The sequence below is a fragment of the Mobula hypostoma genome, chromosome 29 (genome assembly GCF_963921235.1).
Source record: "Mobula hypostoma chromosome 29, sMobHyp1.1, whole genome shotgun sequence".
NCBI lineage: Eukaryota > Metazoa > Chordata > Chondrichthyes > Myliobatiformes > Myliobatidae > Mobula > Mobula hypostoma.
The window spans coordinates 14,407,228-14,433,861 of NC_086125.1; the positions used below are offsets into that span (position 1 = coordinate 14,407,228).

Here is a 26,634-nt window from a genome sequence, read left to right on the forward strand (position 1 = left end):
CCACTAATTCCTCTTTCCTTTCTTATACTTTGAGGAAATGCAGTACTGGCTTTCCCCGAAATGACACCCTAGCAACTGTGTAATTATTTTGGAACTGGCATTAGTCCAATGTGATCAGAGGTACCATGAAAGCAATTAGTGAGGTGAAAGGGAAACTGTGCAATCCAAAAGACACAGAAATAAATTCCAAGAGAGGAAGAGGAAAACAAAATAAAATGCTAGAAACACTCAATAGATCAGGTAACATCTATGGAAATTGAAACAGAATTAATGTTTCAGGCCCAGTCGTTTATTGTCGTCCACAAATATAGTGAGGGAGTGTTACAATGATGAACAGCATCAGGGCACATAGATCCAGACAGGACACAGAACATGTTCATTTATGTCAGCGAAAAGCAAAGAAAACAACTGCATAACAAGACATTACTGTAAATATCCTTCCATGTCCTATAGATGGGAGGGATTAGCATTTGGATGTTTTTGATTTGATTTTTAGCTGGTTTGGTGCAACATTGTGGGCCGAATGGCTTGTTTCTGTGCTGTACTCTTCTATGTATGTTCTATGTTCTATTAAGAAAAGCAAGTTCACAGCAGTGCAAGAGGGGGTCTACAGTATTCCATTGCTGGGGTAGAATCAAAGCACTTACATCTGAAGTGGAAGATTTAAAAAAAAAAGTTTTCATTTGCAGGGTGTAGTGAAAGGATGTTTTAAAACAAGAGAATATTTCTAGCAGGGCAATGCCAGGGGTTAATAAGGTTATAACGTGCTGAAGCCAGCCGGTTGATAGATTAATGAGGACTGATCTTGACAGTGAGTGAGCAAGTGAGAGAAAACAAACAAAGAGAGGTGAAAAAAATTAATTGGAAGTCAAAGCTGTAGGAAGTGCTTGATGGATTAAATGGTGGGAGTGGAAAGAGAAAAGATGATCTTATTTTAGAAGGGTAACTTAATAGCAGAACTGGGTATCAGGAGTAAGAGGGGGGCCAGGGAAAGAATGACTCACTTAGAAACTCGAGGATGTGAGCAAGTCCTTAAGCGAATACTTCTCCATGGTATTCACCAAGGAGAAGAACAGGAAGGATAGTGAGTTTAAGGAGGAGTATGCTGATAGTCTGGAACATGTCAGTATCAAGGGGGTGGAGGTTAGTCTGAGATTATTGTCAAAGGCACAAACACAGAATAAAAATCATATCATACAGTGTAAAACGCTACAAAAGCTGGACATGAGTGCAGGACAAAAACAGGCACAATCAAAGACAGGTCCATGATAATGCAAGAGCGGGTCTGTAATGCACAGAGCACAGAGGAACATCTGGAGAAATTTCTGAAACGCTCATTCGTGGCTGTCGTTACTGCACGGTCCAGAATTTTTCGGAGGGTAGGCCTCAAAATCCCCGGCTTTGCCCGCTGTTGGTGACCGAGATGGAGGTCGAATCGTTCGGATAGAGATGGCGCTCAGTACTCAGTGTCGGAGAGCTGATCAGAGCTCGAAGTTTCCCGATGACTCAGAGTCGGACCGTGGTCGGGTATGGCAGGGAGAGTCTTTCTTCCTTCTCCCGTCTGCGTGAGATGTGGGACATTTGAGAGACTTTGAACTTTTTACTGTGCTCATGCACCTCTTCATCAAGTTATGATATTGTTGCACTGTTGTAACTATATGTTATAATTATGTGGGTTTGTTAGTTTTTTCAGTCTTGGTCTGTCCTGTGTTTTGTGATATCACACCGGAGGAAATACTGTATCATTTCTTAATGCATGCATTACTAAATGACAATAAAAGAGGACTACGTGTCTTAATAATCTAATGTTCTATTGCTGAGGTAGGATCTGTTTTGTGTAGGTTTGGATCAGGAACCCAATATAGCTCTTTCTGAACCTTGTGGTGTGGGACTTCAGGCTTCCGTACCTCCTACTTGACCATGCAGCGAGAAGCGGACATGACCTGGATGGGAGGATCCTTGATGATAGGCATTAGATGTCATAAGAAATTCTCTTAGACTGCAGGCAGATACTGACTAGATGTAAGGTTCAACAGAGCATTGGCAGATGGAGTTTAATTCCAGGGGATGCATTTTGTGAAGTCAAATAGCAGAGTAATGTTGGACAGGGGAACCCTTGAGTTCAAGTTCAATGTTCCTTGAAAGTGGCAGCACCGATGATGAGCAACACACAGAAAATGATGGAGGAACTTGGCAAGTCAGGAAGCACCTAAGGAAATGAATAAATAGTTGACATTTTGGGCCAAGATCCTTCTTCAGGACTGGAAAGGAACAGGGAAGATGCCAGAATAAAAAGGTGATGGAGGGGAAGGCGGACTAGCCAGAAAGTAATAGGTGAAGCCAGGTGGGTGGGAAAGGTAAAGGACTGGAGAAGGAAGAATCCAATAGGAAAGGAGAGTGGACCATGGGAAAAAGGGAAGGAGGAGGGGCACCGGGGGAAGTGACTGGCAGGTGAGGAGAAGAGATAAGAGGCCAGAGTGGGGAATAGAAGAAAAGGGAAGGGTTGGGGGGGGGGGGGTGATGGAAAAAAAATTAATGGGGGAGATCGATATTCATGCCATCTGGCTGGATGCTACCTATACAGAATATTATGTGCTGCTTATCCACCCTGAAAGTGGCCTCACTGTGGCCAGATCGGAATGGTGATAGGAATTAAACTGGTTAGCCACTGGGAAATTCTGGTTTTGGCCGATGTAACGGAGGTACTCAAGAAAGCGGTCCTCTAGTTTATGTTGGGTCTCACCATTGTACAGTAGACCACATTGGGAACGCTGGGTGCAATGGACAACCACAGACGGTGAAGAACGCACACTACGTGCTTGGCTTCATAGCTATGGAATATAAAAGTTGGGATGTTATCTGGCAAGGTTACAGTCCATTGATGAGTCCACTTTTGCAGTACTGTGCATTTTCCAGTTGCTGCACTTTTGGAAAGATGTGGTTGTGTTGGAAGAAAGTACAGAGGGTATTCACCTAGATTGAAGTACATCAACTTTGGGGAGTGATTGAATAGGCTGGGCTTGTTTCCCCTGGAGTGAGGGGTGACCTGAGCAAGGTACACAGAATTACAGGAATCATAGAATGGGTGGGTTTTTCCAGTAGGAGGGGTTTCACAGTTAGAAGGCCAAAGATTTAAGGTGCGAGAGGAAAGAGATTTAAAGGAGATTTGAGGGAAAGGTTTTGTTCATACGGAGTGGCTGATATCCAGATCTTGTTAAAGGAGGTAGTAGAATGACACTTAGACAGGCACTTCATTAGGCAAGGCATAGAAGCATACAGTCCTAATGCAGGCAGTTGGGAATTGTGTAGAATGGCATGGATGTGGGGCGGGTGCTGAAGAGATGATTATGTAAATATCTGAAATTGTTGTACTTAATATTGAAACTGCAAGCCTATAGTATGTCCAGACAGAAGGTGAAGTGTAGCAGATGAATTGGGCACAGCCAGAGAGAGACGGAGAATTAACACAAAGGCAACTGGAATCTGAAGGTCATTTTACAGACTGAGTGCAGGTTCCTCTGTAAAGTGACCATTCAATCTACTGCTCTACCTTAAAGGACTACTTATGTCCCTGGACGTTGGGCGGAAGGTGTTGTATCTTCTTCAGCTGTGTAGGAAAGTGTGCGGGAAGGGGAGTAGTGGTGGAACTAAACCAGGGAGTCGGCCAAGCTGTAATGCTGAAAGTGGACGGGAAGACGTATGGGTGGTGGAACTTCATTGGATGTGGTGGAAATGGAAAAGGGATGTCTTGTTTGCTATGGAGGCTGGTCAGAGGGCAAGTGAAAACCAAGAAAACACTATACCTGCTGTATCTAGGATGGGGGATGACAACAGAGGTGTGGACATAGATAAGATGTTCTCAATAGCTCATAACAATGGTAGAAAGGAAGCCACAATTAAAGGAAGAGGAAGACATCACAGAAATCACTGTATGGAGAGCCTTACCATCAAAGCAGTTACACAACAGAGGAGGAACTGGCAGAGTGAAATGAGCTCTTTTTTTGCTGTAAGTCCTCTGATGATATTTCAGTGGATGGGAGGAATATCTCATTTATATTATATAAGATGTGAACCAACTCAAAGCCAAACTGTATTTTCAGTCTGTTTTTGTACCTAAAAGACTTGGTGTATTTGATTGATGTACATCCCTACAAAAAGAGAGGGGTGGTCTTATGTTCACAAGTGTCGTGCTCATATCTGGTACAGAAGCAAAATCTGTACTGCAGCGTTATATAGTAACAGAACCACTCATTATATCCAAACTAACCAGCACAGCCATTCTCAGAACAATACGCACCTTATCCCATCGTGCTCCCGGTGATTAGACACCAAGGAAGAGCTACTGCTCCTATAAGGTAGAACCACCACTGAGAATATGTACCCTCCCAAGGCGACAACTCCCTTGCTTGTGATGTGGTGTCTCTGCACTCTGTGCAGTGGAGGAAGAAGCTGTGTGTGGGTGGTGTCAAGTCAGCCCTGCTTTCGTCACAGTGATAATAACAGCAAGAATGCAAGAGCATAAGACAAAAGAGCAGAATTAGGCCATTCCATCATGGCTGATTTATTATCCCTCTCAACACAATTTTTCCTATCTTCTCTCTGTAATCTTTGACTCCTTTACTGATCGAGAACCTATCAACCTCCATTTTAAATATACCCAATGACTTGGCCTCCAAAATGTCTTCCCTAACCTTACTGACACTAAAAGTGAGACATCACAACTTTCCCCACAGTAACACCAGCAGTGAGCACTCTCATCTGACATTAATTCTGTATTATTTGAGTATAAACAACCAACCACTCCCCCACCCCCATCCCCAGCTCAGCACCACCCAAGCGATATTGACAGAGTACCCCACATCAGCACAGTACTGACATTGAAACTGCAATGTCAATATTGAGACACATTTCGCAGGTCCCACCAGTACCACCAACCCAGCACAGTAGTACAAGACCACAGTCACATGTGCTCACAGTGATTCCCGCTACCAATGCCAGTAACACCGTTTCTGAAGGCATAGTAACCTTTTAGTGTGACAACATCAGTGTCTGCTTTTCTTCTATCCAGTGCTGACAGTGCGCCCACACGCGCACACACACCCACCTCGAATTACTGGCAACGCAACAGGCCCAGGATTAAGAAACACCGACTGCACTTCACTCTCCACCCCGCGGCGCCGACTTGCTCGTCATATGACTCACCAGCAGAAGTCCGCTTCTCCATCCACGACAACAGGTCCTTTGTGTACTTGGCCCAGAGTTTGGCATAGAGCAGTGCGGAATCGACACCCCCTACACACTTCAGCAGCATTTCATCAGCCTCTTGCACTGCAGAGAGAGTGAAGAGACACCGGATCATCAGTCTGGATGGCTTGTCACGTGCAGGGCCTGACAGACAGCAGAAGGCCCCCACATGATCTGACCTTGGAGACTATCAAGAGATTAACAGCACTAAGTAGCAATATCTCTTGGTGACTGTCAGAGGGAGGATAGCAAGAATAGGATTAATTAACACACATAAAATCTGTGCAGGAGAAAGAAATTGCCAGATAGGGAAGAACAAAGATAAATATAAAAGGTTACAGTCCTAGCTGTTCCATTCTCTAGGATATGGGCCACAGCCCAATTCAAGTGAAGTCTATCACAGAAGAACAGCTCCCACTTTCCCTTTACTATGGCTGGTGTCCCATGAATTGAAATTCGTTTCACCCACACAGATCTTCCCTCCTCTGATTGTAATCATCCTGTACAATTGCACAAGGTTCGGGTAATAATCCAAAGAATATAAAATTTGTGATTATGCTTTTCAATAGGAACCTTAGCTGCTCATAACCTTCAGCCCAATCTCTTCCTTAGTTCTAGCTGTTATCGTTGGTTCGCAAGTGGATCTTTCCCCTCTTGCCTTAAGTTCCTCTCAAGTAGATGTCCTTAAACTCAGCACCAGGCAGGAACTTTAAAGCTACAACAATATTGTTTGTCCTCTTAATTACACTCCGCCCTTGCGTTACAACATTACCTTTCACTCCCCCTGCTTGAATGACACCACCCCCCTCCCACTGCCCCACAACATTACTGTAGTTTATTTACTCATCCCTCCTATAGATCCTGCACTCGTCGACACAAACTGCAAGAACTTTATAATTGCTGGATGCATGTATTGTCACATAAGTAGCATCTGTCAAGGTTAAAGGTAAATTTATTATCAAAGTACATACTGTATATGTCACCATATACAACCCTGAGATTCATTTTTTGCAGGCATACTCAATAAGTCCATCATAGAATAATAACCATAACAGAATCAATGAAAGACAACAACAAATTGTGCATTCAACCAGTGTGCAAATTAAAAAAAAGTAATAATAAATAAATAAACAATAAATATATTGTTGTTGCTTTTTGGGCAGTGTTTTTGCCAATTCTGAAGCATTTTGACTGTTTTTCAATGCTCAACCCAACACAGATGGAAAGCATTGCAAGGAGCTGGCGAGATTTGAACTCAGGACCATATGCCTTGAAGTACGGTGATGATACCACTACACCACCAGCCAGCTAAATAACTATAATAACAATAAATATTTGGGAACAGGAGATGAAGTGTCCTTGAAAATAACATTTCAGTGAAGAGGAGAGTGAAGTTCAGTGAAGTTCGTAACTGTTCCTGAACCTGTGTCAGTCCTGGGGCTCCTGTACCTTCACCCTGATGGCAGCAGTGAGAAGAGAGCACGACCTGGGTGGTGGGGGTCCCTGATGATGAATGCGTCTTTCCTGTGACGATGTTCTGTGTAAATGAGCTCAATGATGGGGAAGGCTTTATGTGTGATGGCCTGGTAGGATTTTCCATTCAAGGGCATTGGTGTTTCCATACCAGGCTGTGATGCAGCCAGTCAATATATTCTTATAGATATGTGGTGGAGAAGTCCGTCAAAGTTTTAAATGTCATGCTGAATCTTCATAATCTCCTCAGCAGAAGTGCTGCTATGCTCATAATCAGCTCCTTTGTCTTGCTGATATTGAGTAAGAGGTTGTTGTGGCACCTTTCAGTCAGATTTTCAATCTCCTTCCTATATGCTGATTTGTCACGAACTTTGATTCAGCCGCTGAAGCTGGCTGTATGTAAGCACCAGTGAGGATCACGGATGAGAATTCTCTGGGTAAGGACACCCCCCCTCCCACCACCAAGGCCATGCTGTCTTCTCATTGCTGCCATCAAGAAGAAGTCATAGGAGCTACAGGTACCACACCATCAAATTCAGGAAGAGGTATTACTCCTCAACCATCAGGCTTTTGAACCAGAGAGGATAACTTCACTCGGCCCCATCGCTGAACTGTTTCCACAGCCTAAGGACTCTTCATCTCATGTTCTCAATATTTATTGCTCGTTTACTTATTATTGTTATTTTTTTCTTTAGTATTTGCGGTATTTGTTGTCCTTCCTGTTGGGTGTGCTCTTTCATTGATTCTATTGTGTTTCTTCAATTTACTGTGCATGCCCACAAGAAAAAAAAAAAATATATATATATATATATAAATAAAATAAACTTACTTTGAACTCTGGTGTCCTCCAATGACACCTTCTGGGTCTATGTACCTGTCCCACAGTCATCACACCCTCCAGTCCCTCTAGGTTAGCCTAATCTGTAGAGTGTGCCTATTTCTGTAACAAAGTCTAAAGGTAAATTTTCTCTGAACACAATTTTAAGGAGAATATTGATGGTCTACGTGCAGATTCTGAAATTTCGCTGTGTACTCAGGTCATTGAAAGACATCGAAGACGTGTACTCTATCAGAGAATCTGTGTATAAACGTGTCGCAACTTACCTACCTGACACAGGAAACAAAGCAATAGTGTGCCTGCGTGAGTCTTCATTACGTTAGTAAAGAGAAGAGCGTGCGTTTGTAATGGGGCCACTGCACTGGCTCCAGGCTGAGGCTGGCGTACGCTGATTACCTCTGAGATAGTGCTGCACTAACTGTTCTTGACTACTTGACACACTTACTAAAAATGCAGAAGAGCCAGATAGTCCAGTTCAGTCAGGAGCCCATACAAGGAACGTGCCAAAATCCCGGAACACAAAAGCAGCCTCTGTATATTGGCAACACAGCTATCTGATAGTTTATTCATACCTCTTCAATAAGCAGATCATCCAAATCTTTCAAAGACACTGTCACACATGATACTATTCATGCAGCTTATTAGCAACTACCTCATTGCATTGAGCCAACGAAGGAAATCACAGCCATTCTGGCTCCAGCCACACCTTCTGTGTTTAATTCCCCAAATGCTTAGACTCTGATGACATTTCCCACATCCTGGCTATTGTGGGTGCTTGAAATTTCGGCGACATTTACTGGTTGGCTCAGTGTGTCACCTATGTTTCTGGGGCTAAGACTGGAGGTAAGATTTCTCCCCAGATTACGGCTGCCTGACTGCAGCAAGCCTATGTATACAATTGAGCATTTGGGAGACCGTCCGGGTGGATTTCCCGACGGTAGGTATTTTCTGCCTTGTGAGTAAACCTTCACATAATGAGCAGGCAGTCCCTACTGTGCATCCATTTGAGAAAGCGTCAACCTCTGGTTCAGGAGATAATCACATTCAGCTGTACCTCGGGCAGAATTACTTAGTTTCTGGGCCAATTAAACTCCGGGTATCCTGGTGATAATGGTTTATTTATCCAAGACGAATCCAAAAACACCTTTGCACCAGATATAATTGGTCACCAGATATAATTGATATAATTAGCAATTGAGGTTTGCAAATAGACATACCTGATGCTTGGAACTCATCCCGCTCCTCCATTACGTGATCATGGCATACTGGGAGCAAATCCTCATTCACCTGAAGGGAGGAACAATGGAAGTAATGACTTGCTGATTAAAACTTTGCTCTCAGGTTCTTAAACGTAGCAGTTAAAAGGTACTTCACCATCCTTTCTTGATACACTATTAGTTGAGGGAGCTGGGTCTGAAGTTGTGATCCGCACCTACAAATTCAAAAGTGGGGGGAAAGCTATGCCATTTACTCATCATAATATCCTGCTGAGATCACCCTCCTGAGGGTTGTTGACACTGCAGAGCGTGTTTCTTTCGGATGGGAAGATGAATGGCAGAATGCGCAGGGACGCTGGAAAGGGTGAAGGCAGCTTTGAAGTTGCTGGGCTCTGAGGCCACCCGTTTCTAACCACTGAACATTGGCAGCAAGCTCTGTTTGAGGTACAAGATGAGATAGACTGTAGAAGATGCAGAGCAGGACAAAGGCATAATGTAAGAGATCAGCACAATATAGTTTTAAGAGAGGTGTGTCAAACCATAAGACACAAAGGCAGAATTAGGCATTTCGGCCCACCAAATCTACTCCACCAATCCATTTCCCTCTCAGCTGCATTCTCCTGCCTTCTCCCCATAACCTTTCACACCCTGATTCATCAAGAACCTATCAACCTCCGCCTTAAATATACCCAATGACTTGGCCTCCGCAGCCACCTGTGGCAATGAATTCCACAGATTCGCCACCCCCTGGCCAGATAAACTCCTCCTCTTCTCTGTTCTAAATGGACGTCCCTCTACTCTGAGGTTGTGCTGTCTGGTCCTAGACTCCCCCACCACAGGAAAAATCCTCTCCACGTTAACTCTACTTCAGCCTTTCAAACATTCAATAGGTTTCAATAAGATGCCCCCTCAATCTTCTAAATTCCAACGAATACAGGCCCAGAGCCATCAAATCCTCCTCATATGATAACCCTTTCATTTGTGGAATCGTTTTCGTAATCCTCCTTTGAACTCTCTTCAATGTCAGCACATCCTTTCTTAGACGAAGGGCCCAAAATTACTGACAATTCTCCAAGTGAGTCCTCAGCATTGCATCCCTGTTTCTGTTTCTAGTCCTCCTGAAATGAACACTAATACTGCATTTGCCTTCCTCACCACTGACTCAACCTGCAAGTTAACCTGTAGGGCATTCTGCACAAGGTCTCACAAGTCCCTTTGACACCATTGACAAGGTCCTGCAGGAAACGCTGGTCCAGAAGCTTAAACCACATAGGACCCAGGGCAAATTTGCTAATGGAATACAAAGTTGGTGGGTGGGTGATGAGAGGCAGGGAGTGGTGTTGGAAGTTAGTGATCTGTGGTTACCATAGAGATCAGTGCTGGGGCTCTTGTTGGTTACGATATATATAAAGTAGCCACTGAATATATATTTATTATTTATTGAGATACAACACAGAATAGGCCCTTCTGGCCCTTCGAGCTGCACTGTCCAGCAGTCCAATGATTTAACCCTCCTCTAATCATGGGACAATTTACAATAATCAATTAAGTTACTGACTGGAACGTTTTTGGACCATGGAGGCGGGGTACCCGGAGGAAACTTACACTGTCACGAGAGAACGTACAAACTCCTTACAGACAGTGGAGGGGAATTGAAACTGGGTCTCCAGTACTGGAAAGTGTTGTGCCAACCACTCCGCTACCATGCTGCCCCTGTTTTAGAGATGTCCTCATGTTTGTTTGTTAATTAATTAATTACTTAATTGGGTGCAGGAGTGGAACCTGCTGTTGTCTATTGTTGCTGTAGCCTATTCACTTCAAGGTTCAATGCGCTGTGCATTTAGAGATGCCCGTTTGCATACACTATTGTAACATGTGGTCATTCAAGTTACTGTCGCCTTTCTGTTGGCTTGAAGCAATCTGGCCGTTCTCCTCTGACCTTTCTCATCAATAAGGCATTTTTGCCCACAGAACTTCTGCTCTTCGGAATTCCTTTTTTTTTGTTGGTTTTTTTCACACCATTCTCTATAAAGTCTAGAAACCATTGTGCATAAAAATCCCAGGAGATCAGTAGCTTTTGAGATACTCAAACCACCCCATCTGGCACCAAGAATCATTCTACGGTCAATGTCACTTAGATCATCTTTCTTCCCAATTTTGGTCTGAACAACAGCATAGACTCTCGAATAGCTGCCTCCTGATTGGCTGATTAGAGACTTGTATTAATGAGCAGGTGTAAAGGTATACCTAATGAAGTACCACTGATTGCATTTTAATGATTTAAGCATGAATGTTGGAGATATGATTAGTAGGCATGCAGGTGACAGTATAATTGTTGTGGTGGATTATGAGACAAGTTACAGATCAGATGGAAAGTTGGGGCTGGGGGGAGCATTGACAGAAGGCATTTAATTGTGGAGAGTTGAAGTACGAGCACTGAGTATAGGAGTTGGGATGTAATGTTGAATTTGTACAAGGCATTGGTAAGGCCATATCTGGAGTATTGTGTACAGTTCTGGTCACCGAATTATAGGAAGGATGTCAATAAAATTGAGAGAGTACAGAGGAGGTTTACTAAAATATTGCCTGGGTTTCATCTCCTAAGTTACAGAGAAAGGTTGAACAAGTTAGGTCTTTATTCTTTGGAGCGTAGAAGGTTGAGGGGAGACTTGATAGAGGTGTTTAAAATTATGAGGGGGATTGATAGAGTTGATGTGGTTAGACTTTTTCCATTGAGAGTGGGGAAGATTCAAACAAGAGGGCATGGGTTGAGAATTAGAGGACAAAAGTTTAGGGGTAACATGAGGGGGAACTTCTTTACTGAGAGAGTGGTAGCTGTGTGGAATGAGCTTCCAGCAGAAGTGGTTGAGGCAGGTTCGATGTTGTCATTTAAAGTTAAATTGGATAGATATATGGGCTGAGTGAAGGTCGGTGGGAATAGGACAGGGTAAGAGTTCGGCATGGACTAGAAGGGCCGAGATGGCCTGCTTCTGTGCTGTAATTTTTATATGGTTATATAGAGTGCAAGGTGATGCACATTGTAAAGTCAGATGGGTTAGGATACATATAGTAACTGGCAGGGCACCAAACAAAGTCGATGATCAGGTTCATAGTTCCGTAAAAGTGGTAGCACAGCTAGTAAGGCTGACGAAGGTACAGGTATATGGATTACTTGCTTTCATAAGTGGAGGCATAGAATATAAAAGTTGAGAGCCATGTTGCAACTTTACAAAACACTAGTTAGGATGTGATTGGAGTCTTATGTGCAGTTCTGCTTGCTGCACTACAAGATGTAGTTGTGTTGTAGACAGGACGGAGGAGATTCACCAGGATGTTGCCTGGATTCTCAAGGTTTAATGCGGAGAGACTGGATAAGCTGGGCTTGTTTTCCCTGAACTGAGAGAAGTTGACAGGTGATCTAACAACGGGATATAAATTAGAAGTTCAGAGTGAACTTTATTATTGGAGTACAAGTATGCCACCATATACAACCCTGACATTTATTTTCCTGTGGGCACACTCAGCAAATCTATGGAATAGTAACTAAAACAGGATCAATGAAAGATCAACCAGAGTGCAGAAAACAACAAACTTGTGCAAATGCAAATAAATAGCAATAAATAACGAGAACATGAAATTACAAGATAACTCCTTCAAGAGAGATCACAGGTTATGGGAACATCTCAATGGATGGGCAAATGAATGCAGTTATCCTCTTTTGTTCAAGAACCTGATGGTCGAGGAGTAATAACTGTTTTTGAACCTGGTGGTACAAGTCCCGAGGCTCTTGTACCTTCTACCAGATGGCAGCAGCAAGAAAAGAGCACGGCCTGGGTGGTGGGAATCTCTGATGATGGATGCTGCTTTCCTACGACAGTGTTTCATGGAGATGTACTCAGTAGTTGGGAGGGCTTTAGCTGCGATGTACTGGGCTATGATATACTGGGTATTCTGAATTACTTTCCCATGGGAAGGGTATCAAAAGCAAAGGAGCTTAGGTTTCAAGCGGGAGAAAGGAATTTCAAAGGGGATCTGACAGTTTATGTTTTACACAGAGAGGGACTGATACCTGGAACTCGCCAGAGGAGATGGTGGAATCAAATAGAGTTACTAAATTTAAGAGACTTTGAATGGGACAGGCATAGAAGGATATGGACAGAGCGGAAGAGAAGGAGATGAGTGTAAATGGGCAGGAGTGGGTTGAAGGACCCATTTTTGTGCTGTATGACTTGGACTCTTTACTGAAAGCAAGAGCAGCAACCATTTTATCTGCCTTCGAGAGTATTTGTACTTCACTCTTCAATTTCACTTTTCTTTCCAATAAACTCCGCTCGGTAGGACTTTTCCTCCCTGCCACACACTCACCCAAGCTGAGTACATGCCACTTGCTGGAAGACATGTCATCTGTGGGTAACATTACAGTAGCCCTCACAACATTCACACACATTCCCAATTGTTCAGTGACTGGGGGGGAAGGGGGAGGAAGTATCGGGATCGCTGGCAGATTCCCCACACTCCACAAGGTTACATCCTCAATCCCCTGCTCTACTCCCTGCACACTCATGACGGCATGGCCAGATTCTGCTAACTCCGTCTATAAGTTTGCAGATGAAATCACTACAGCGGCTGCATCTCAAATAACGACAGGTCGGGGTACAGGGAGGAGATCGAGAGCTTAGTGACATGGCGTCATGACAACAACCTTTCCCTCAATGTCTGAAAATCAGAACAGCTGCTCATTGACTTGGGGTGGGGTGGGGGGACACATGCACTCCTGTCTTTATCAACAATGCTGAGGTTGAGAGGGTTGAAAACCCCTAGTCCCCAGGACAGAACATCACCAACGGACTGCCCTGGCCCAACCACACAGATGCCATGTCCAAGAAAATTCACCGACTCCTCGACATCCTCCTGAGGCACAAGAAACTTGGCATGTCCCCGTCGATCCTTATCAATTTTTACTGATGCACCACAGAAAGCATCCTATCTGATGCATCATGGCCTGGCAAGGCAACTGCTCTGCACGTGACAGGAAACTGCAGAGGGTTCTGGACACATCACAGAAACCAACCTCCCCTCACTGGACTCCGTCTACACTTCTCACTACTTCAGTAAAGCAGCCGTGCATAATCAAAGAACCCAACCACACCGGGCATTCTCTCCTCCCCCTGCTTCCATCAGGCAGAAGATACAAAAGCCTGAAAGCACATACCACTAGTCTCAAGGACATCTTCTACCCCCGCTGCTATAGGACTATTGACTCCATCCATCCATCTATCTAGATACAGCACAGAATTAGGTCCTCTGGTCCTTCGAGCCATGTCACCCAGCAATCCCCCAACTTTATCCTAGTCTAATCACAGGAAGATTTATAACGACCAATTAGCCTACCAACTGGTACTTCTTCAGATTATGGGAGGAAACCAGAATACCCAGAAGAAACCTACGCCTTCACAGTGAGAACGCACAAACTCCTTACAGGCAGTGGTGGGATTTGAACCTGGGTCGCCTGTACTGTAAAGCCTTGTAATAACCACTATGCTACTGGGCTTCACAGTCTACTCTGTTATGATCTTTGCTCGCATCTTTGGAAAAAGCTCTATTTCTATCTTTAATATCTCTACTTTTCCCTTTCAGGGTTCCTTTGAAGACCCCGACCTGGAGTTGCACACTGACTACAGTTCTTTGCGGGAACGGGACCCACTCTTGGGGTCTCACAACTGGCTGCTATTCGATTTACCAAGGACGTGGCCTAGAAGACTAGTGTACTTCAGGGCTCCAGGATTTTGTGGCTCTGGAGGCGGGCGGACTCGAGGTCGGTGCCTCCGCAGGAATCTGGTGTGTCGCGGGAGACGGAAGATCGAAAGCAGCAAGCTGGCTGCTGGCTGTGTGCCCAGAGACCCGAGTTCTTTGGGCACAGAGCTCGGAAAAAGTAACACAACAAACTTTTAACATTGTAAATCAGCGAGTTGTTTGTTATGTCTCCCCTCTCACTGTGAAATGGGGACACATCTTTTTCCCTTACTAGGGAGAGAGAGAGAGAGCCTGTGGTATGTCGAATTACTAGGTGACCGAGTAGTCTTTGAGGTACTGCAAGTCTGTGTCTTTATCGGTGCTTTGCTGCACGCTTGAGTGCTCGGTGGGGGCCGCTGATGCTTTTTTTTGCTGGTGGGGGAGGGGGGATCGTTGCTTTGCTGCTGCTTATGTGTGGGAAGGGGGAGATGGGGGGCTTTGGGGTTCTAACATTTAACTGTCATTCATTCTTTGGGGCACTCCTCTGTTTTTGTGGATGATTGTGAAGATAAAGAATTTCAGAATGTATATTGTATACATTTCTCTGACATTAAATGCACCTTTGAAATCTTATCTCTCTGAACTGCACTCTCCCTACAGCTTTTTCCATTTAATTCTTCATTCTCGATACACTGTGTAATGATTTGATCTGCATGAACAGTATGCAAGACAAACTTTTCACTGTCACTTTGTACGTGTGACAATTATAAACCAATTCCAGTTCCACTTAGGAGTAAGAGTTCCCATTCAGCCCCTCAAATTATACCACACTCTGTATCCCAGGCCATCTACCTGCCTTCGTTCCTTATGTTTTAACCACCAAAAGCCCATCAGTATGTGACTGGATTTAAGTGAAGATCATCAGCCCACTCAGCTCCTCCGGACACTGAACAGGGAATTTTGTGGTCTGCATGAGCTTGTACTGTGTAAGCCACTGGTTCCACAATTTTCAAATTGTTTCCCATTTGATACTTCAATAAAGCGTGGCCAATCTGCAAGATAGTTCCTCCCCAAAGCTGACGTAACAAATGACTCTGCCGTTGTAAAGATTGCATAACTGACAACCATGTCCACAATTGTTTACTTCACAGGTTTCATCAGAAGTCGTGGAGCATTACTACTTCTTTGTAAGTTAGTATCTAGTCTGACAACTTCAATATCCAAGAAACTGACAATGGTTAGAGCAATTAAGCATCTCTGACGATGATAGGTTGACATGCCAATACAGAGGACTCACCGGACTCTCCTCCTCTGGAGAATGTTCTGGAGAAGTTAAGCTGCTGTCTGGTTCTGTCATGAAAAGGTCCACCGTGCTGGAAGAGGAAGAGGAGGAGACGGTTAAATTGACAGTAGATTAAAAAAACCATCCACTTTTTCTGATAATGTTTTCTTGATTTGGGAGGAAGTCAGCAGGGGGTGGCGATGGAATTCAAGGCTCATCATCAAAACTAAAGCCTCCTTTCCATCTGTTGACTGCTTTGGGGTATGGGCTTTCACTACTCTGTGTGCAGGGCATGTTTCTACAATACCCTTTTGAAGATGGGATTGATTATTTAATAAAGACTACATTTATTCTAGTTCCACTGAGAATTGGAGGCGTAAGATTTTCAAGAATCGAAAGCAAGTCTTGCCAAAATTTTCATCAGGGAAAGAAACATTATTCTGGGCCTGCACTGAGCGGAGATGCTGTGCCCATTACACCTCAAGCTTCGTGAAACAGTTGGCTGATATTGCACATGGTGAGGTACAAAGATGGTGATAGACAGAGGTACAGACCCATGCATGACTGAAGATTTGATCTTCTAAGCTCTTGATTTCTTGCAGTGAACTTCACGCCCTGATCGCTGCCTCTGGCGAGTGAGATCAGTTGACTCAGAGAGCATCAACAGCATTTCATTGTTGTGCAGAATAAAAGGGGTTTGGCAGCACTTAAGTGATAGTGAGACTCTGTGAGTGTCACCAAATGGGCCTGTTACCTTCTCAACATGGGACTGAGGGGGTGGGGGGAAGATGATCTCTATTAGTGTTGTGCAGTTATAAGGCTTCTCACTTAGTTAAACAGCAGGAAACACCTGATATGTGTGTGATTTGCTCCTTTAGATATCAGAGGCACACACTGATGTGCCTTGTGACAATAGTGCTCTGTCACACAGACCGGACTGGACCTGTCTGCACCATGTGGGAGGACAGCATAGAAAGCATGGGATTTAACAAAGCTTCAATTCTACTCACGAGTTGCTAAAGGAAATCTCAAATGCATCCAGCTCCCGGAATATTTCACTGAAACGTCTTGGCTTTTCTTTGCTTTGGTCCTGAGCACTTAAACCTGTGTGAAGAACGGAGTTTATAAAACAGAGGTACGAAGATTCCTCTTTCTCAAGGCTCTGCTGCTTCCCTTATCCTCAGTCAGGAGCACTGGCTACTGGATTCCAACTGTCCTGCCCATCCCCTTTAGAATGGAACCATCTCCAAGTGTTGTGCAAGGATTGCCAGTGTGTGGGTGAGTGAAATGATAGGACCGTGGGGAAAAACAAAACGTGTAGGATTAATGTAAATTAGTGCTTGGTGGTCAGCCTGGTCTCCGTGCGATGGAGGGCTCACAACTTGTTTCCCCCGTCTAAATCTGTATCATCAGCAAGCAGGCCGTGTTCTTAACTGCCCTTGGACAGATGGTAGTTGACCCTGGTGTCACTCTGAGCTCTCCGGTCCCTTTAATCCTCATTCCTTCCCTTTCGTCAGTCGAAGCTGCTCAGACAACTGAAATCTCCAGAATTCAAGTCAATGCACACCCTTCAAGAACAGATGAATAGGCTTTCAGATGGCAACTGCTCTACGCAAGACTGCAAGAAATTGCAGAGGTGTGGACGAAGTCCAGTCCGTTTCACGAACCAGCCTTCCCTCCATCGTCTCTGGTGCCTCTTGAAAGCAGCAACCCCTTTCATATCCTCCCCTCTTTCCATCAAGAAGAACAAACGGAAGACCAGGCTCAACAGCAGCTTCTACTGCACTGTGAAAGGAGCCTTGAATGGACCACTCCTACTATCGGGGTGAACTCCTGATCTCCCAGCTCATCTCATTATGGCCCTTGCACCTTATCTGTCCACGGGCAGTGCACCTTCTCTGTATTCTGCTTTGCTTGCCTTTTTGTACCACCTCCCTCTACTTACGCATGGAATTATCTGTCTGCAGGGCATGCAACCAAAAGCTTTTCACTGTATCTCGGTACATATGATAATAATGAACCAATAACAATCGTTAAAAGCCACAATTATTATTTTGCTGTCCAATTGCCAAAATGACAGCAGATTAACAAAATGGACTTTGGATTTTTTTTTCTGTCGGACAATTCTTATGTTCCCTTTAGTAGGATATTGCTCGTAGTCAAACACTTCTCCTTATTCCTATTCCAACCATTTTGGAATCAGCTTAATAACAAACCTACTAACTCACAAAACCATCGTTCTGAACCTAATCATCTTCTCTTCCTCCATCCGATCATACTTCAATTGTTTTTTGAAACCTTTTATACTCTACTTTCCAAATGTTACTCTGTTAAAAGAAAGTTACCTTACCACTGATTACATATTGAATTACCAAATGCTACACCAACATTTGATACCTTATCATGTCAGTTTACAATCCATTAATTCAACAGCAGGGTTTAACATTCAAAATATAAAATTAAGTTACAGAGAATAAACTTTTGACCACAATGTTCCCCAAGACCAGTTTCAAGTTCTCCCTAAATGTGGCCTGTTTGGACTGTGTAAGGGCAAATCGCTTAACTCAAGCTGGAAATTTTCTAATTAGTCCCTCCAACCTGCTTCACGTTTCCTGAAAGGTTATAGTACTCAGTGATTTTTGTGACAAATAAAGCAATGCTATCTTAGAGAAATCATCAAGAAGTAATTGGTTTTGAGAAACGAAGTAATTCCGATAAATGCAGCACTTCAAATTCATCGCTAAAACTCATTAAAACAAAATAATACCTGCTGTCCAAATGTGTGGATGAATTAATCAATATGGACAAAGGTTTTGTCACTTTAAGTGCACATTCATATCATTTACAAATATTTGGCACAGTAGAACCATTTAATTCAAAACATAGAATAAACCCCAATCCATAGGCCAATGGTTTTCAAACTGAGCTCCTAAATTGACAACAGATGGTCTTTCAATTAAAATATTTAGTTGTGCCTTCCATAATTCTAACACACATACTTAAGGACAGCTTACACACACCTTTAAGTTGGAATTAAATATATACATTTAAATTTTTCATCATGTCCTAATTCTACTTTTGGTCTTACCCTTTTTGTTGCAATATCATTTTCACAAATCTTCCAATTCTGCCCTCTTATATATGAACTGACCCACCAGTGACAACGACGTGGCCCACTATCGTATACAGTACTTTGGTTACAGTTATGTATGAAGGAATATTTCACTGAAATGTCTTGGCTTTTCGTTGCTTTGGTCCACTGAATGGATGAGGTGCAAGGAGCCAGATAGTGGCCAGGGTAAATTGGGTTGGTTTAGATTGTTGGGTCTCAACCTCCCTCTGCCCGCTCCCTGACAGTCTCACCCTCTGTCTGCTCCCTGACCGTCTCGCCCTGTGTCTGCTCCCCGATCGTCTCGCCCTGTGTCTGCTCCCCAACTGTCTCACCCTCCCTCTGCCCGCTCCACGACCGTCTCACCCTCCCTCCGCCTGCTCCCTGACTGTCTCACCCTCCGCCCGCTCCCCGACCATGTCTCCCTCCCTCTGCCCGCTCCCCGACTGTCTCACCCTCTGCCCGCTCCCCGACCCTCACCCTCCCTCTGCCCGCTCTCCGACCATGTCTCCCTCCCTTTGGCCACTCTCCCCCTACTTCCACCTCTTCCCCTCACCCTCTCCATAGCTCCTGTCTCTTTCCATCCACAACCTGATTACCGCCTGCTGCTGAGACAGAGGAGGGAAGTGGTGGGGTCTGTAGTCTGGTGCTTGAAGGGAAGGGTACAATGTTAAGAACAAGAGAATGTTGTGCAACTCTTTATTACTCACATTCTTCCATCCTCATCCCAGGGAGGCAAGGCTTTGACCTGATCTCCGCTGCCTAGTGTGCCACTAAGGGAGTCCTGCCTAGCCAGAGACACCAAGTTTTTGGAGAAAACTTTAAACCGTACCCTGCAGTCGGTTCAGTTGGGGATTAGAGCACTCAGTCACTTCACAGCTGATATTTCCCAACATTAAATTTCGTTAAGGAAATGCACTCATGATTCTATCATTTATTATCTAGTGCCTTTATGCTAGCTCGGATTTCTGACAGGTTGTAGCACAAATATTTTCCAAACTGCAAGACTGCAGGAAAAATCCAATAAGCAGAACAGTCCACAAATCAGTAACTGCAACAATTTGCAGGTCATTAACTTACAAATGTCGCACCATCCAGAGTTTGCTATCTGCAGTAGAAGTGTACCAAATGTTGGCAGATAAACTTTGATGGACAAGGCAGCCTTCCCCTGCCCTTTGTCAGACCCCAGCAAGTCCCACAAGCTCTGAATCATTACCAATGGTTCCCGTCTCCAGCAAGAAGCTAATGCTGAACTACGGAACAAAGTTTCAGGCTCAGCACAGCTTCCTGCAAGACGTAGACTGTCACTGACCACAAAGCGGATGAGACTTTAGTGTTGGGAGGAAGGAGGGGAGAAAATGGCCTGCAAAACACTGCCTGCTTTCCATTTGTAGTGTAGTGACAGATCAGCTGTAGGAAAGCCAAATCGATCAATCCAAGTTATTAAGATGACTTGATAGTTGTTGGATTCAAGTGTCAGGAATATCCTACCCACCTGTCACACACCCACACCCCTGTCAAAACCACAGTCGTCTCAGAGCTCTGCTGATTGGGAAACAGACAGACCCAGTCAAACACACTCATAAACAGCGACCTACATAAAACCTTCACTTCCGCTATGCTTTAGATCCGAAACACACAGACGGGTCAGCACCAGAGAAGCAGAGAACAAGGCAAAACTCGATAAAAATGCTTTGCATGCACTTCTTGTTTTCATCTTTTACCCATGCATTTCTCTCTCTGGCAACTTGGTAACAAAGGGGCAAATTTTATGATGGGACATGCAACTTGGAAGAGAAATGCATTAAAAAGTTTGTGTGGTGTCAATTCTTCTTTCAATGTCAAAGGTAAAGGGTGGGGAAAGAATGAGAAGGGAAGCAATGTTCAAAATGTCCAAAATATCTGTGAAATTTAGATTTTTATTCGGCTCACTGCCAGATAGTACAGAGAAACATGCAATAGTCTTCTGGCTTAATGCCAATAAATATTTTTGAAACACACTCTGAAATTATTATGTAAAAAATAAAGTTCAAAGTAAATATATTATCAAAGTACATATACGTCACTAAATACAACCCTGAGATTCATCTTCATGCAGGCATACTTAATAAATCTATAGAATAGTAACCATAATAGAATCAATGAAAGACTGCCGAAACTTGAGTGGTTAACCAGTGTACAAAAGACAAACTGTGTAAATACAAACATTAATAATCATAATAATAATGATAAATAAATATTAAGAACATGAGATGAGTCCTAGGAAGTGAGTCCATAGGCTGGTGGGGGAACATTTCAATGATGGGGCAAGTTGAATGAAGTTATCTCCTCTGGTTCAAGAGCCAGATGGTTGAGGGGTAATAACCATTCCTGACTTGGTGGTGAGGGGCCTGAGGCTCCTGTAACTTCTTTCTGATGGTAGCAGTGAGAACAGAGCACGTTCTGGGAAGCGGGGTACCCGACGATGGAGGCTGCTTCCCTGCGATAGTGTTTCGTGTAGATGCGATCAATGGTCAGAAGGGCTGTACATGTGATGCACTAGGCCGGATCCACTACTTTTTCTTGGATTTTCCATTCAAGGACATTGCTGCTTCCACACCTGGCTGTGATGCAGCCAGCCAATATAGTCTCCATTACATATCTATGGAAGGTTGTCACAGTTGTAGATGTCATTCTAAACCTTTGCAAAATGCTAAGTAGAGGCCCTGCACTGCTTTCTGCGTAATTGTGCTGGGCCCAGAAATAACAATAACGAAGCATTTGAAGTTGCTAACCCTCTCCACCTCGGATCCTCGTTTGAGGACCCCTGGCTTCTTTTTCCTGAAGTCAACAATCAGCGCCTTGGGTCTTGCTGCCGAAGAGTAAGAATCGTTGTTGTGGCACCATGCAGCCAGATTTTCAAGTGCCCTCCTATATGCTGATTCATCTCCACTTTCGATTTGGTCTTTGACAAGGGTGTTGCTTGGCCACACAGTCATACGCGTAAAGTGAGTAGAGCTGGGGACTAAGCATAACCCCTCATGGTGCACCTGTACTGATGGAGATTGTGGAGGAGATGCTGTCGCCAATCCGAACTGACTGGTGTCTGCAAGTGAGGAAGTTGAGGATCCAATTGCACGAGGAGGTATTGAGGCCAATGTCAAGGAGCTTATTGATTACTTTTGAAGGGATGATGGTATTGAGAACTGAGCTGTAGTCAATAAAGAGGATCTTGATATATGCATCTTTGCTGTCCAGACGTTCAATAGTTGAGGGAAGAGCTAATGAGATGGCACCTGCTATGGACTCGTTGCTCCGCTGGGCAAATTGGAGCGGATCCAAATCACTTCTCAACCAGGAGTTGATATGCTTCATTACCAATCTCTCAAAACAGTTCATCACTGTGGATGTAACTGCTACTGGATGATAGTGATCGAGGCAAGGCAGCATGTTCTTCTCAGGCACCGGTATAATTGAAACAGGTGGGTACCTCAGACTGCCGAAGCGAGAGGTTAAACACCTCAGTGAACACTCCAGCCAATTAACCAGCACAGGTTTTCAGTACTTGGCCAAGTACCCATCTGGGCTAGATGCTTTTCATGGATTCAGCCTCCTGAAGGGTCCTTGCATGTCACCCTCAGATATCGAAATCACAGTATCATCGGGGGCTCTCAGAGTTCGTAATGGTTGCTCCATGTTTTGACAATCAAAGCAAGCATAGAAGGGATTGATCTCATCTGGAAGTGAAGCCTTGTTATTGGTTCTGTCACTTGATTTAACTTTATAACACATGATAGGATTCAATCCCTGCCACAACTGTCGAGCATCCTTCTTTGATTCAGATTGAGTCCAGAATTGCCACTTTGCCAGTGAGATGGCTTTCCGGAGATCGTACCTGATCCTCTTGTACCTCTTTTGGTCGGCAGACTTGAATGCCTCCGATCTGGCCCTCAGCAGGGCCGTTAAATGAATTCGTTAAAGTAGTTCCGGTGAAGCCAGAAAGTCGTTATCAAAAGACTAGCAGCATGGTGGTGTAGCTTGGTAGAGCACTTGCCTCACAAAGCCAGAGACAATTTCGAATCTGACCTCAGGTGTTGTCTCTGCGGAGTCAGAATGAGAATCAGGTTTGATATCACCGGCATATGTAGCGAAATTTGTCAACTTTGCGACAGCAATACAGTCCAATACATAATAACAGAGAAAAACTGAATCATAGTATGAACATACATGTTAAATAGTTAAATTAAATAAGTAATGCAAAAAAAGTAGTGGGGTAGTGTTCATGGGTTCACTGTCCATTTAGAAATCAGATGGTAGAGGGGAAGAGTCCGTTCCTGAATCGTTGAGTGTGTGCCTTCAGGCTTCTGTACCTCCTTCCTGATGGTAGCAATGAGAAGAGGGCATGACCTGGGTGATGGGGGTCCTTCATGATGGATGCTGCCCTTTTGAGGCATCGCTCCTTGAAGATGTCCTGCATACTATGGAAACCAGTGTCCTTGATGGAGCTGACTAATTTTCCTCTCTGCAGCTTACTTCGATCCAGTGCAGTTGCCCACCCCCACACCAGATGGTGATGCAGCCAGTTAGAATGTTCTCCATGGTATACCAGTAGAAATGTGAGAGTGCTTTTGGTGACATACTAAATCTCGTCAAACGCCTAATGAAATATAGCACTGTCTTGCATTCTTTGCCGTTGCATCGATATTTTGGGTCCAGGTTAGGTCCTCAGATATCTTGGCACCCAGGAACATGAAACTGCTCACTCTGAGGAGGGGGGAGCAGCGTGCGGCCGCTCCGAAATGATATTGGTATTTGTTAAGTAGGGGCCGTGCACAATCCTGATTTGATGGAGACGGACGTGAGAAGCACGGAGGAACATCTGAATGCCCGCTTCGCTGCTGCTGCTACTGTGCGATTGAGAATCTCCGGAGGGGAAGACTCCAAATCCTCGGCTTTGCCTATTGCCTGTTGCCGGGGCCGGGGTCGAAGCGCTCGGCAGAGATGGTTCTCGGTGCCTGGTGTTGGAGGGTTGGTCGGAGGCTCGAAGTTTTCGGATGGACTCAAGAGTCGGCTGTGGTCGGGTGCTTCCAGGGTGCTGCATCGGCAAATTTGCGGCGCTGGAAGCTCATGGCAGGGAGAGTTTCTCCCTTCTACCGTCTGCGTGAGATGATGGGACTTTTTTTTTACCGTGCCCATTGTCTGTTCTTTATCAAATTACGGTATTGCTTTGCACTGTTGTAACTATATGTTATAATTATGTGGTTTTTGTCAGATTTTTAGTCTTGGTTTGTCTTGTGTTTCTATGATATCATTCTGGAGGAACATTGTATCATTTCTTAATGCATGCATTACTAAATGACAATAAAAGAGGACTGCGTGTCCTCATAATCTAATCTCTCCACTTCTGATCCCTCTATGAGGACTGGTGTGTGTTCCCTCATCTTACACTTTCTGAAGCCCACAATCAATTCTTTGGTCTTACTGATGTTGTGCTGTGATGTTGTTGCTGCGACACACTCAACTAGCTGGTACATCTCACTCTTGTATGCCTTCCCTGGATGCCCTGGTTTCCTGCAATATCTCAAAGACATGCCGGTTGGTAGGTTGATTGTCCACTATAAACCGTCCCTAGTGTGTAGGTGAGTGTTGATTCAGCAGGGTTAGTAAGAGTGTGGAGAATTAAACAGGATAAACACAGGATAGTATGGACCCATTGGGATGAAGGGCCTGTTTTCCTGCTGTACGTCTGGGAGTCTAATATTTCCCAGAGAAATAAAAAAAAATTACCTACATCTCTGGACCAAATAGATAGATTGACCACTGCAACCCACTTCCAAGTCACCAGGGATCTCACATCAGACATTAACCCTCACTGGAAATTACATTGAGGTATTTGCTAAGAACAGCATTTGGATTAACCCAGCTGATTTTCCAAGGATGAGGTAGTGGAGGACAGTCAGAGCCTTTGGAACCTCCACAAACCAAGTAACAGAAGTGAAACATGAATCAGCTATAGGTCTATAGAAAGAGTCAGGCAAAGAACTGTACAGAAATCAATTTCATTTGAAGGATAACAAATGCTCCAACTGGACAACTCATCAGTGCTCATCAATCATTTGATCCTAGTTATGTTCAATTACAGTCCTTGACTTTCAGCAATAATTTTGCATTTGCCCTTTAGACTCTGGCAGCCATTGCACCATTCAATGTGATCATGGCTGATTGGTGTGTCAGCCTCACTTACTGTAGCTTAAGCTTTTTAAATTAAATCTTCCCCTCTTTTTATAATCACTCTGTGCTAAAAAGTGACAGAGATCTGGGGAACTACTACTGTGGAAAGTGGAGTAACGAATATATAAGACAAGCAACTATTTTTAAACAGAAGTCCATACTATCTTCACAACTTCTAATTGCCTTCATAACGCCACATCTGAAAAGGCAGCCCATGCTCTTGAACAACAGGAATTCTGCAGATGCTGGAAATTCAAGCAACATACATCAAAGTTGCTGGTGAATGCAGCAGGCCAGGCAGCATCTATAGGAAGAGGTGCAGTCGACGTTTCAGGCCGAGACCCTTCGTCAGGACTGACGAAGGGTCTCGGCCTGAAACGTCGACTGCAGCTCTTCCTATAGATGCTGCCTGGCCTGCTGCGTTCACTAGCAACTTTGATGTATGTTCCATGCTCTTGAAAATGGCTCACTTCACCCTGAAGATGTCAGTACTGATCAGTTCCTTCCACATACCTCATCAGCTTTCCTTCTTCAACATGCCTGGGGTTAGCTCAGTGAGGAACTACAGTTCACTTGGGTAACCCGAGGTCAGATACAAGAAACCCAAGTGCCAGGTTTCAGCAATATTATTTACAGTTTCTACAATCTTTTGATTCATTACAGTTTGTATGAATAACTCAGTAGCGATTAACCCATTCATCTATCATTCTATACCCAATAAAATCTGGTCAAAGGGAAGAGATAAGTTTGGGCTCATTGTGGTTTGATGATTTACCATGGGACAAAAACTAAGCACAATTTGGCCAGTGCTTCCTCCCTTAAACCACAGAAACTGATCCAGTGAGGGTCAACTGATGAAGGGCAGTGAAAATAATTTTTTGTGTTCAGTTGAACCAAGAGGCACAAAGGAATCAAACAGGTAGAGGGCCTCCAATTACCTCCCTCTCCTTCAGGGCCAGTAATTAGCCCTGCATGGCTCTGACCCGAGGCTCCTTGATCACCTCTTCCCAGAACAAATGAAAGGAGAAGCACCCACGACTGTTTATTTATCTTATTGAGAGATACAGCTTTGAGCATACCCTTCTAGCCCAAGGAGCTGCACCACCCAGCAACCCACCTTTTTAACCCCGGCCTAATCACAGGACGGTTTACAATGACCAATTAGCCTACTAACCGGTACGTCTTTGAACTGCGGGAGGAAACCGGAGTATCCGGAGGAAACCCAGGCATTCCACGGGGAGGCATACAAACTCCTCACAGAGGATGTGAGACTTAACTCCGGACTCCAGAACACTCTGAGCTGTAATAGCGTCGCGCTAACCGCTACGACACAGTGCGCCCCACGTCTGTCATGTGTCTGCACAACCTGAGAATCTGGGATCACAGCTCCGAATCTCTTTAATCAGTGTTCTCATTAGTCATTACCAATTAATTTCTGGCTGTGCCAAGAGACTTCCTGACCCTGGTATTTATAACAGCCGGAGGTAAATACACACCTGCTCGAGCTGCTCCCTCCAACATACCAGAT

The 26,634-nt window shown here is 44.3% G+C and overlaps 1 protein-coding gene across 7 annotated transcripts in view; it reads right to left on the reverse strand.

Annotated features, from left to right (window-relative positions):
• The window catches only part of LOC134339452 (GEM-interacting protein-like), a 117,508-nt gene that overhangs the window by 52,268 nt on the left and 38,606 nt on the right, over positions 1-26,634 (reverse strand). For 5 of the 7 annotated variants that reach the window (XM_063035975.1, XM_063035974.1, XM_063035978.1 and 2 more), the window contains 4 exons: positions 16,798-16,891; positions 15,803-15,878; positions 8,773-8,842; positions 5,203-5,328 (listed from right to left, as the gene is read on the reverse strand). In XM_063035975.1, the coding sequence (XP_062892045.1) occupies positions 5,203-5,328; positions 8,773-8,842; positions 15,803-15,878; positions 16,798-16,891 (366 nt within the window). Of the gene's footprint in view, positions 1-5,202; positions 5,329-8,772; positions 8,843-15,802; positions 15,879-16,797; positions 16,892-19,976; positions 20,129-26,280; positions 26,623-26,634 lie in introns of those variants that run through there. The other 2 variants (XM_063035981.1, XM_063035977.1) reach the window with 2 other exon arrangements.